General features: G+C 39.0%; 1 protein-coding gene across 1 annotated transcript in view; it reads left to right on the top strand.

Moving 5' to 3' along the window:
* The first annotated feature begins 1,986 nt into the window (after nucleotides 1-1,986).
* Nucleotides 1,987-13,679, top strand: part of tasp1 (taspase, threonine aspartase, 1) — a 50,925-nt gene continuing 39,232 nt past the window's right edge. Inside the window, exons 1-8 of the mRNA XM_080739946.1 lie at nucleotides 1,987-2,164; nucleotides 3,913-4,124; nucleotides 4,811-4,878; nucleotides 6,114-6,182; nucleotides 7,819-7,939; nucleotides 10,793-10,877; nucleotides 10,971-11,050; nucleotides 12,052-12,158. Coding sequence (XP_080596072.1) covers nucleotides 3,983-4,124; nucleotides 4,811-4,878; nucleotides 6,114-6,182; nucleotides 7,819-7,939; nucleotides 10,793-10,877; nucleotides 10,971-11,050; nucleotides 12,052-12,158 — 672 coding nt within the window. The 5' untranslated portion in view covers nucleotides 1,987-2,164; nucleotides 3,913-3,982. The remainder of the gene's footprint in view (nucleotides 2,165-3,912; nucleotides 4,125-4,810; nucleotides 4,879-6,113; nucleotides 6,183-7,818; nucleotides 7,940-10,792; nucleotides 10,878-10,970; nucleotides 11,051-12,051; nucleotides 12,159-13,679) is intronic.

Genomic DNA, 13,679 nt, shown 5'->3' with positions numbered 1-13,679 from the left:
AGCTACCCTGAGAAAAGCTTCTCTTATACTAGAAGCAGTGTTCAGTTTTTATTCACCACTATCAGGAACAAAGCTCCATGCAGAAAACTGCAGGTCTGCTACAACTGTCAGCTTTTTTAAAATCAAAGTTCTTGTGCTTGCTGTAAATGTTATGTTTTATTTTAGCTTATTACTTTCTATTCTGTCTTTAATAACTACTTTTAATTGTTTTCAAAAGTCCTTTTACAATTTATTTTTATCCATATAAATATAAATTGAGTAGAGACCATGGCATGATGACATAGTCACCTATAGTAGGATCTTAATTGACAGAAGACCTAGATATTAACTTTGAAATGGTAGGAGATGTTCATAGAAGACGAATCAGATTAAAGCTGATTCTGATTCATAGGCACCACCAGAGCTACTATGGAGCAGCAAACCTGAAAGTGTATAGAGTCAAGGCTACTTTGTGTGTAGTTTGATATTATTATGCAACCTAGTCTATATTATATAAACATACATTTGTGCAATTGCTGTTCTCATTAGCTTACATGTAAGGTAAGGAAAGGTAAAGTATACTTTATCATCCCTTTGGGGATATGTATCCCCTGCATTTGACACCTCTTAAGGAGCAGTGTGCTGCCAAAGTGCAATGCCTGCAGGGGACCAAGACCAACTCCAGTTTTAATGCCAGTACCTTTACCTTGGTCAAGGGCACTGGCAGGAGTAGGCCTTCAAAATGTATGTAGGCTACGTACTAACATGCATGTATTTTGGTGTGGGAGGAAACACACACACAAACACAGGACAGGGATCAAACACATTTCACAAAGAACTCACCTTTTTGAGTATGTTTAGTGCCTCAAACACGCGATTCATTGTGGATAAAATATCTTTACTAGGCTACTATAGGATGTTACAGAAACAGTCTACTTTAGAAAATACCACAGGAACAGTATAGAACATATAAAGATAAAAAAATAGAAAATAGAATATAAAAAAATATGCACATCTCTTAAATGAGGTGCTGGTTGGAAAATAGTATAGTTGAAAAGAAACCCGCACACACTGCTCCAAATAAGCACATTTATTGACATTTCGAGCACTAGCTCTTCATTTTGACCAGATGAAGAGCTAGTGCTCAAAACGTCAATAAATTCACTTATTTGGAGCAGGGTGTGCGGGTTTCTTTTCAAACATTATAGAGACATAACAGTCTATCAGATGTTATCTCCAAATAAACATACAGGAAGGAACATTTAGTATAAAGTAACTGGAGACCAACTTTTTAAAGGGATAGTAAATAACTTTGTTTTTTTTTGTCGCATTAAGCCAATCAATCAATCAATTATCACATTTACTCTGTTCACTTTTTGTAAATAATAACACTGTGCTAAAATCTTACAATAAGGAAAAATATTGAATAAATATACAAATAAATTGTTAAATTAATACATTACTAGTGTATTGTGTATTTATTATTGTGTCTGCATGAAAGCTAGATAGCATTTTTTAGGTTTTTATATAGCTTTTTACTGAGTAGGTGCTCAGTCTACTAGTTATTTTTGTCTAGATTGATATTTCTATGCATTTGATGTATTGATGTTGATGTATTGATGTATTACCTTGCTTATTCATTGTATGATGGTGCATTACCTTGCTTGTTGTAAGTCGCTTATTTAGCGTCTGCTAAATTCCTAAATTGTAAATTGATTGATTGATTGATTGATTGATTGATTGATTGTGTCTTCAATCAGGCCACAATCAATTATCACATTTACTCTGTTCATTCTTTTGTATAAAATAATAACACTGTGCTAACATTTTACAATAAGGAAAAATATTGAATAAATACAAATAAATTGTTAAATTAATACATTACTAGTGTATTGTGTCTGCGTTGAACACGTGGGTCAATGTTTGGATTGGAAAGAACGCACTTCCTTAGCAACGTGTATGTGAACCAGGAAGTGGTTTTCATTCATGCCGTGGCTAGGTGGCTAACTAGCTAGCTATGGCTATGGAGACAGGCTAGCAGAAAGTATACCAATGGAAAGTTTGGATCTCTAGATACACTTTCGCTCATAACAATCACTCACACAAAATGAATAAAAACATGCCGAGTGGATCCGTGGGCTTCGGCTGGTCATGTTGACCACAGAAGAGTTGTAACAGTGAAACAGTAAGTTGAATTTGTTCTGACAGCTAGCTACAGTTAGCTACTGCTAAGTGCTAACACTAGCCAACTCGATCGTGTCTGATTTGCAACTGATCTACAAGCTTAGCTGACACCGCTCGCGATTGCAACGCGTTGTCAGCTTGTAGGTCCGTTATTTTTCCGGCGAGCGACTCCCGACCTACTACGGAGTATAAATGTTGTTTTATAGCCGTGATGATGAACTTCATGTGTTTTCGGGGTTGTGAACAGTGGTGGACAAAGTACTCACATGTAAAAGTATCAATACTGCAATATTGAAAGACTCCGTTTCAACTTAAAGTCCGGAATTCAAAATGTACTCGAGTAAAAGTATTGGCATCAAAATGTACTTAAATTACCAAAAGTAAAAACACTCATTATGCAGAATGTCCCATTTCAAGTTTTCGAATGATTAACATTCTTTTGAAAATAGCAGATGCGATGCATTGTGAGCTTGTAGATCTCCTATTTATAATGGCCCAAATGTATATGGCTGAAGTCAAGTGGTTCATATAGCCTATATTTTGTAATAATAATCAAAATCTACAAAGTAACTAGTAAGTCTAACTAAAGTTTTCAAATAATTGTAGTTGAGTAAAAGTACAATATTTGCCTCTGAGATGTTATGTAGTGTAGTAGAAGTAAAAGTACTGAAACTGTACTGTACTTGTGTAAATGTACTTACTGTAGTTACTTACTGATGTTGCGAAGTTGTCTGAGGATGGACTTAATGTCCCCAAGATGTCCTGACTCCAGTCAGCTGTCACATTCCACTTTTGGCAATACTAGTCGACCCTGCGATGACCCCCTCTTCCACCAGAGTTGAACTGGTTCAGTTATTTTTTCTCGCCTAATATTGAACCAGTTCAGGGTGTTTCCACTGAAAATGAATTGGTTCAGAACCCTAAAAGTTGGTTCGGAACTGGAACCAATAAATTTCGTCCGACCAGTTCTCGAACCAAAGTTCTTTTGGTGGAAAAGGGGCCTGAGTTGACAATAAAATAGCATTATAACTATGTCTTTCATTCATTGCCAGGCTTAATCAAAATACTGAAATATTTGAAGATTCCTTTGAAAAAGATTGTTTACAGTATTTATTGATTGATTGATTGATTGATTTTAGTAGCGATGGCATAAGCAGTTCGCATAGGAAAATCACAGGAGTTCAGATACAAGGTCTACTAATAGGATTTAAACCCAAGAAAGCATTTGGGGCCCTTATGTACCCAATTTGTAGAGTGAAACATATTTACATTAAAAAAAACATATAGAAGTAGAAAATATTTACAGTAAACAGGTCAGTAGGTTATTACAAGAATTATAGTTTGAGCCTAAGATCAGTTAAGCACCAGTAAGACTCCCTAATCAGGAGATATTAAAGCGACCATCACGTCGCATACACAAACTTTAGAAGGCGATCGTAGCCAATCAGGAGGGAATATGCAATATGGGAAATGGGACAGATCTATTGTCTGTCTAACGGTAGAATAACCAAAACAATATCAATAATCTGTACATTGAAACTATATACACAGACATTATATGATGCCAGGTCAGCAATGACACGCTATCAAATTACATTTTAGCCTGGTGTTAGTTTAACTCTTAATGGTGTACAAACACTATCTATTTGTACACTCTGATTCTTCAGAGTTTTACCGTTTGATCTGTGGTGTCCATTCACTCAAGTGCTTTAAAGGGTTTCTTTGTTTGCGTTCTCTTGTCTGTATTAGGTATCCTGTCAGAATGAGTCTCTTGCCAGAGTCCAGTTGGCCATGATGCTTGACAGGTTCTGCTGGGGTTATGGAGAATCTAATGAGTTGTGCAGACGAACAGCAGCCCTGCTGTCCTCCTCTGGCCAGTCTATGGTCCAGTCAGCAGGATACGGTATCGAGCAAGAAGGAACCGCCAACCGGTGTGGGTGGATTTGTGTTAGTGCATGCAGGTATGTATGTTAGTACACAGTAGTAGTCGACAATATAGTGGTTATATTTTACTGTGTTGCCTTAAAGAGATATTTCACTTACAATTACAAATAAAAGACACGTAAAAAATGAATAAAAAAATCATGGCCCCTCACGCATTAGAAGGACATTCTAATGCAGTGGTTCTCAATTGTAGGAGTGGGCATTACATTAGTTTGACTCAATCTGTTCCATTGTGAAAATAGCAGATCTACTGTATATCCCCAAAATAATCATATCTAAACTGGGACCCCCCCCCCAATATTGGTTTGACTCAATCTGTTCCATTGTGAAAATAGCAAATCTACATGCTCACAACGCCTCGTAGGTTCGGGAATCGAACCGGGGACACCGCCAGACATCTATGCCTATGTGGCAATGCCTAAGTGGTATGCGCCTGGACCAGTAGGCCAGCGGATGCCCCGAGAACCACTGTTCTAATGCGTGAGGGGGCTGTACTGTGATTTTTCCCCCATTACTTTTTTTCATATTCTTTTTCATATAATGTTTATTTTATTTGAAAGTGAATTATATCTTTAACCACTTAAATACCAAACCCCTTTTCACCTAATCTTTTCACCGAAAATAGCCAATGCAAGCTGAGCTCGTAGTTCTCATATGCTCAGGTCGATGTGGTTAATGTCCTTTTCATATAATTTGCTTTCAGGAGCAGGATACCATTCAGAATCTAAAGCCAAGGAGTACAAGCATGTGTGCAAAAGAGCTTGCCAGAGAGTAAGTTATTTCCATAATATTTCCACACACAAAGTCACTAAAACCTTTACAAAGTCTTTTGAAATATGCTTTTGATTAGAGGCCGGCCGATGCAAGATTTATTTTTTATCCAATGCTGATCCTGATCTCCATCGAAGATTACCAATGTTTTGAATGACAATCAAAAAAATAAAATAAAAGGCAAAATCTTGAAAAGAAAGAAGAAGAAGAAAAACCTACATTTCATTAAAGGTTTGGGAACACTTTTCCCGCTGGGTAATTTTTATAACTCAGAAATGCCAGCGACTTTCATGATTTTATCTTATTTTGAAGGACCCACAGAAGTCACAGGCGTGACCACGTCACCACGATGAGTGTTATTAAACGGTGAAAAGACGGATTTACACGTTATATGCTACTGCTATGTTAGACATCCGATTAAAGTGATTAATTGAGAGCACTGAAGCACAAGAAGAGCACAGAGCTCAGGTAAAGTGCAGGAAGATGAAAGTAAAGGTAAGGCTCTAGATAGGAGGGACTGTGTTCCAAAGAATGTAAGTTATGTGTTGATAACAGCATTGCAGCCTCAGCTGGCCAGATAGATAGACCATAGAATAGAGTCTAGACCAGAGCCACTACCTGCTGTAATCAAATACCTCAAACCTTTTTCATGTCAAGGACCCGCAAAATTATATGTATCTCAAATATATTTTCTGTGGCCTCAGGTCTAAATGGGTTAAAATGATTGTGCTATATTAACTCATTTAGATGGGGACCCCCCCCTCGTACCATCTCCCCCCACCTCCCCTGAGGACCCCTTGGGGTCCCCGGAAGCGGAACCAACTCTTTGAACCAATGCTTTGTACTTCATTGCATGACGTGTCTCTTGCCGACAAGAGCTGATCTTCAAGCTTAACAGTGTTAACTCGTAGATCAGTGTGATCTTCCAGCTACAATAACAAGCTATCATAGGAAGGTTGCCGGTTCAGCACTCAGCTCGCCCAGACTACATACATAACATGTTGATGTGTGTCCCTGAACAGGACACGTACTGTAACCCCTAACCCCCTCCTATGCACTCAATCTGAGCGATCGGAGCAGCCATCTGTTGGGCGCATGCAGAGAAGTTATCTCTCCTCCACTGGAGAGCAATACATACTCCCCCCTCCCCTCAAATTAAGCTTAATGTTTTTTTTTTAATATATATTCTGTGCTGATTTTTGTCCATCAAGCTGTACATATGTTGTCGTTTGCAGGCTGTGGATAGACTCAAGGCTGGTGCTCTTGCAGTAGAAGCTGTGGCTGCAGCCCTCGTTGAACTCGAGGTTGGTTACAACCCCCCCCATCGCAAATCTACACACACAGCAGTGAACACCCAGGGTGTCTAATTTAAAAATAAATACAACAAAATTCTTCTCAGGCTCATATCAACGTAACAGACAAAAAAAAAATCAAGTTTGACGGAAATGTATTGGTAATTTTAAAACATATACAGGTATGTGCTGATGTAAAACAGCCAGTATGGATATTCATTCTTTATATTTATATGATATATATGATAATGTAAGGGATGAGCTTCCCCGGGGCAAGTTGGGCTGAAACAATGACATTGATGAACTGTCTAGTTCTGCAGCTGCTCTGCAAAAATATGTGATATGAGATATGTGCAGCGAGGTAAGCAGTTGCTTACGCTTGTGTAAGCATTCCTTGTAGAGTAACCTTTTCTTTCTCTTTTTTCCCATTCATTAATGCTGTGGATCTCTTGTTTTTCTGTAATTTTTAGGGTTTATTATTTTGCATTAGTAATTTGTGTGCGTGGGTGTGTTGCCTCAGTTACATCCTTAACCAGTTTCCAACAACTAAAATGTAAATCTAATTACAACTTTTTTCTGTAATGTTATTCATTTAGTAGCGATGGCATTTATACATGAAAGTATACAATATTAAAATTTGGTCATATTGGTTGTGCAAGCAGCATTACTCTTTGGGGTAAGACAACCAGACGCAATTGCAGAAGTTAACAATCTAGCAATGATCTAGGACTATAACAATCTTCTAGAAGGTAATAATCATAGTCTAAGGGGGGAGGAAAAACAAAGAAAAAAGATCACCAGCAGCACTCACTTGAATTACTTCTATCTTATTTATTGAAGACCCAGCAGCAGTAAAAGACGGCCGTGCAACACTTAAGCTTAACTGGCCATTTCTGTCCTCAAAACATTATTATTACCATATAACCTAAATAGGTTTAAGCCAGTGTCTGCTTCCAATTATCAAGTACGCGATAAGGTAACACTTACAGTATGCCTGGAAATTGATCTGTGTAATAATCTGGAGTGATGATTACAGTTTACCGGCCCTTCTTAAGAGCTGGACATTTTGGCCAGGTGATTTAAACTAGTAGGCTTTTAGTTACAGCCAACAATTCTCATGCTTTCACATTGTAAAAATCAAACCTCGGTTCGAAGTGGAGCGGTGAATCTGAGCAGCTATACCCTGTGTGTGTGTGTGTGTGTGTGTGTGTGTGTGTGTGTGTGTGTGTGTGTGTGTGTGTGTGTTGTTGAGTGTGCCTGGCCTGCACAAAACAGCGCCCCTCCTTTAACTAGTGTGTTGTGTGTGGCCACTCAAGGTATTGCCAGGCTACGGACACGGCCAGCCAGCCACCCAGCCACCCACCCACCCACCCACAGACATACCCACGGACATACCTGTCTATTGGGAGCGCTTTCACCGCTCCAAAAACAATGTTATAGATATAGTACCCAAAGATCAGGTTGTTTGGAAATATTATGTCCACGTCTCCAAGATTTGAACAACTTCTTACATGGTCTGAGGACTACAGTGTTCAGTTACAATATGTGTGTTCAAAGCTCTGTATGAATATTGAATATAACAAGGCTTATGAAGGCAGATCCTAGTCATTTTGTTGTTGTTTGTTTGTTGTTTTTGCTCTTTACTTAGGACTCTCCTTTCACAAATGCTGGGATGGGCTCCAATTTGAATCTGTCAGGAGAGATTGAGTGCGACGCAAGCATCATGGATGGGAAGTCGCTGCATTATGGAGCTGTTGGCTCTATAAGTGGTGCGTAACAGAAGATCTCTAAATCAAGGGTCCTCAACAGGGGTTCCGGGACCCCTAGGGGTCTTCAGAGTTACTACAGGGGGTCCTCCAAATCTTTGTGTGATAGAAACTTTTTTTCCTCCTTTTTTTATATTAACCACTTGAACCCTAACGTCCATATTCTGAGAACTTTAGCCAAAAATAGCAGATATACAATCTCACAACGACTCGCGTTGTGAGGTTTGGTGTAGGGGGGAAAAAGAGCAGACGGGGGAAAAGACAAGTACGGAGTGAAAGGTCAAGTTTATTAAGTGTTGACAGTTCAAGTGGTTAAATATCTACAAACACAAATTGACATGAATCCAAAATACACTGATGATTGTGCTGTCAAACGATGAAACTATATGGAATCTACGAAAAGGTTGTGGGGGTCCCTGCTTCATCTCTCTCTCAAATAAGGGGTCCTTGGCCTTAAAACGTTGAAGACCCACTGCTCTAAGTATTGTATCTTTGTTTTGCTGTGCTAATTAAAATACAATCACCTGAAAGAAGTAAGCCCAGCCCAACCGCTATGGATCTCACGTTCTTCAAGATTTAGTTTCTGCCATATCTTTGTTTTATAGGAGACCACTGGCATCATGAAAGTTTATTATAGCAGGACCACCCAGTCTTTACCTGGAGGATATTTAGTACTCTTTGCTTATGTGCTTACATCAGCAGATACTTGCAAAGGGCTTTGAGTGTTTCTGAGTCTAAGGCCTCCAGCAAAGAGAGACAAAGAGAGAGAGAGGGGGGAAAGAAAGAAAGAAAAGCCTAGGGTTCAAAGTGGGCATTTGACATTTAGTCAAAAATACAACATGTTGTTTTTGTTACTGTGCCTAACAGTTAGCTTTAACATTTAAGACTTGATGAATGAAAGATTCTCAGGCTAGATGGGATGCATGGCTCTGCCCATGTTTTCTCTTTATTCAAAGTAAGCTGCGTTTAAACTATGCACTTTTAAATGTAGTACATAGCTGCTTGATAAAGATGAGAGATTCTTATTTAATTCTTGTAATAAAACATGTTTTTGATTACTGCAGCGTAATGCATGCCAAATGTGTTTTAGGTTTACAGAGATTTTGGACATTGACACTGAACATCTCATTGCTGCTTCTTAACCTGGGACGCATAATTAAGCGATTTCACAATCAGGATCATGCTGCTGTGCAAGGTTTCGATTCGGTCGTACACGTGATTCTGTCAAACATAATCACAGTCTTGCTCATATGCCTGACAAGAACATGAACTTGAGTGTGATGTTGCTTTCATAACAACAGTTCTCCAAGCACTGTTTATTAGCTAACTGTAATGAGTGAGAGATAATGATATGTTTGTTTATTTAATCATTTATTTGGCCCGGCCAACTAGATGGGGACTGCGGTTGTTTCCAAGGAGGAGCACATAAACGTGTTCCTGCACACTAGCTAGTCTACATGTTACAGCAGGCAGTGGTGGAAAGTAACCCAAGTACACATCGTTGCTGTCGGGCTGAAACCTCATATCTCCATACTTTAACTTTTTGTGGTTTAATCGATGCGTTGATGTAGATACGAGTGGATTGAGTGAAGTGAGGCATAGGGATGGGATGCTAATTGTAATTATCTTTTATTGTGATAAAAACACTCGTATTGTGGAGATAAAAATGTATCGTGAAATTATCCTCCGTCGTGCACTTGGATCACTTCATCTTTTATTTGCCGAGCTTCGTATCTGTTACCTTTAAACCCTCCATAATTGGTTAGGAAATAACATACTTAATACAGTCTATTTTTTTGGCAAAATATTGGACGTTGGGGATATTTTGATTATTGCAATAATATCGTAAATCACAATTTCTTTGGTCACAATAACCGTGACATGAAATGTTCATATCGTCCCATCCCTAGTGATGCATATTTAAAAGTCCCAGTAGTGCTGCAGCACTCATGGGAGACCACTGGTATCCAATCAAATTCCTTGGTCGGAAATAACTGTTGTATAATTGGGTAGTTTAATTTCATATGAAATATCATCCAGCTCATAAGGCAGAACAGAAGGGACGTTCGAACTTGGAACTACTAGAATGTATCCATTATTCTTCTTTACGCTCAGACTGAACATTAAACATTAAAGCTGTTTTGGAGCTAAGGTTGAGACCAGCGCACATTGCACTTTAATGACCAACAATACTGTGATTGTTTAGCTCTTTATTTCTGACCTGGAAATGATTATAGTGCTACTGGATCTGTTGCACTAGTGTCGAGGTAGATGATCATAGTTTAAAATAATTAACAATATTAAAGTAGTTCCTTTTAAGAATCCTGACATTTGCATGCATTTGAAAGCATCTGCTATATTTCCTTTTAGACTGTTCAGGTCTGGTATTTTAGACAAAAGTCAAAGTTTGTTATTCATTTACATAATTATGATATAATCATGGCATGCATTCTTATGAACTGATTCCTTTAGCTAGGGCTGTCACGATTATGACATTTTACATGATGATTAATTGTCACTCAAATAATTGCTATTAACGATTTAATTTTGTTTTTGTCGTTGACAATTACATTTCTGTTTGGCTTTTAGGCTTTTAAGTTGCACATGGTAGATTTGACACATAACCTAAATATACAAAGAAATTACTGACATATTTGACAACTTTATACTTAAAAAAGAACATTGATAGTGGAAATTTCCACTATTTTTTACTTAAAAAAATATATAAACATTTTTCAACATGGAAACGATTATGACAAATAATCGCGATTATGTCAAATAATCGCGATTATGTCAAATAATTGCGATTAGACGATTATGTAATTGTGACAGCCCTACTTTTTGCTTTCCCTGCAGGTATTAAGAACCCAGTCTTAGTGGCAAACCGTCTGCTGAGTGAAGCACAGAAAGGAAAGCTGTCTGCTGGAAGGATCCCCCCCTGGTGACTGACGCTCCACTTTAATTAACACATACAAGTCTGATATTATTAGACTGCCATACTGACACAGTTTCTCTTCTTTCTACTGTGGTCCAGTTTTCTAGTGGGACGAGGAGCACATGATTGGGCTGTTACCCATGGAATACCACCATGCCTGTCTGAGAAGATGGCTACTAGTAAGAATTTGTGTTCTTATTCACCCATATTTAGGGATGGGACGATAATCCTTATTATCGTTTATCGTAATAAAAGACGCACACGATAATCGTATCGCTGAGATTTAGATTTATCGTGAAATTATCCTTATCCATGCACTGAGATCAATTAACCTTTTATTTGCCGAGCTGCATATCCACACCATTTAAACCCTCTATAATTGGTAAAACGGACCTGGAAATAACTCGATACAGTCTTGTTTTCTTTTCACATTGACAAATGACTAAGGGGAAGTAATGTTCTTGTTTTCACTGTGATTGACTGCATTCCAATAATTTGATTGCATTCAGTTGAATTGCAGTCAGTTTTCGGAACCCCACCCCAACACAAATTTAATTCCCCACATCTCTTTGATGAATAGATTTGACAGGAACAGGTTTTCTGTGGGGTGGCCATAGCTGAGTGGGTATTCGAATTGGAATTTCCTCTCCCTAGGGAGGGACCAGAAAAGACTCCCCTTTTCAACAGAATACCTTCTGAAAGCCATGGACCCTTCAGAAATGTGTCATGTTTTTAGATCACTGTCCATTCTCATTTTCCATTCTCAGGGGGCGGCATAGCTGAATGGTTAGGGAGCCCGCCTTGGGAACCAGAGCCCCTGGTTGTCCCTCGTTCGATTCCAGGCCAGGCCAACAATGATGTTGATGTGTGTCCCTGAGCAAGACTCTTAACCCCTAATTGCTCACACGCTCCTTGTGGGCAGCGAATCAGCTGGGTTGGGGCTGAAAATGCTTAATTTCCCTCGCGGGACGAAATATTTTTTATTGTCTGGTATTTGAGTGCATTGAGCCCTCTGCATTTCCAATTCAAATCTCAAAGTTTTCAAAAATTGTCAAAAGATATCTAGAAGCTCCCAACATGGTATTTTGGTGCGATACCCATTGTCACTCAACACTATAGAAAATTGGTTTTATTGATGTATTTGAATGTCCTTTCAGTAAGAATGATCTGTCTTTCACAGAGTTCAGCTTATCGGCGTACAAGAGGAACAAACGCAAGATGGAGCTGGCAGAAAAGATGGACACAGGACCTAACCAGACAAAGAAAAGACGACAATCAAACGAGAACGTGAGTATCAATACTTAGAGTTTGAGACATTATACTGTATGTTTTTGCCTCACTTTCCTGTTGGTTTAATGTTTCTTTATTTTAAGTGCTGCCAATTTCTTATAGCATGACGTGTGTGTGTGTGTGTGTGTGTGTGTGTGTGTGTGTGTGTGTGTGTGTGTGTGTGTGTGTGTGTGTGTGTGTGTGTGTGTGTGTGTGTGTTTTATTATACTAGTGAGAGCCAAGTGTCCCCACAAGTGTAATAGAATTTGAGAAATAGACATTGGACCTCGTTCGCGAAATGTGCTCACGATCATTCTTTTAAACTGTCTCGTGTGAGCGTATCCACAAGCGCAAGCTCTGATTCATCATCGGTTCACGAAAAACACACTTCTGCTCCGAGACGTGTGTGCGTCTGGAAAAACGCATGAAGGCAGAATGACTTGTTCTTTATGCAAAATCAATTACAGTAGTGCCTAAACCTCAAAGAAAACGTTTCTGTGCTCAACATTTGTCAAATCAAAGAAAATAAAAGAAAAAAAGGGGCCTGTTCACTGATCCGCTTGTTTTTTTGAAGTAAGGATGCATAACAAATTCAAACCGATTTGTATTTATTTTTAAGTTGAAGCATTCGGAGCTCAGCAGCATACTGTGATTATTACGTCCCTCTCAGTGTGCAACTTGCCATTTTCTGCCAGTCTGACCACACAGGTGTCTCAACGATTTCAGGCCAAGGACCCCTTAGCTGAGAGAGAGATGAATGAATGTTGTGGATCACCACAACCTTTTCGTAGATTCCATATACAGTAGTTTAATCGTTTGACAGCACAATCATTAGTGTATTTTGGATTCATGTCAATTTGTGTTTTCAGATGTTTAACCACTTGAACCGTCAATAGGCTACTTAATAAACTTGACCTTTCACTCTGCACTTAGTCTGCTCTTTTCCCCCTCTACACCAAACCTCTTTGCTGAAAATAGCCGATCTACAAGCTCACAACGCCTCACAGAGCGAGGCATTGTGAGCTTGTAGATCTGCTATTTTTGTCTCAAGTTCTCTGAATATGGATGTTAGGGTTCAAGTGGTTAAAAAAAAAGGAGAAAAAAAGGTATCTATCTCACAAAGATTTGGAGGACCCCCTGTAGTAACTCTGAGGACCCCCTAGAGGTCCCGGACCCCCTGTTGAAGACCCCTGGTTTACAATATCATGACTTAATGTTGCAGGACAGCGGCAGAGCGCAGACACACCTCCACCCGTGGTCGCAGTAGTTACGTTATTAAATCCCAATTAACAATTATGAAACTTGATCACACGAATACCACACATTCACTCGCACTATTCCTAATGTTCAGCTGATATTATAATGCATTGTGCGAGGATCTCGCTTGCCGAATAGCACCAGATCTACAAGCTGACAAGGCGTCGTGATGCGACACAGCCTTTCTTTACATGGGAGCAGGCCTTCGCTAAAATAGAGCTTCATGAAAGAGGCTAAAATAGAGCTTCATGAAAGAGGCCCATTGTGAGGACAAATTACCCC

Source organism: Nannobrachium achirus (genome assembly GCF_963921795.1).
Source record: "Nannobrachium achirus genome assembly, chromosome: 13".
NCBI lineage: Eukaryota > Metazoa > Chordata > Actinopteri > Myctophiformes > Myctophidae > Nannobrachium > Nannobrachium achirus.
The sequence above is the reverse complement of the archived record's forward strand: the minus strand, read 5'-3'. Positions and strand labels throughout refer to the sequence as shown.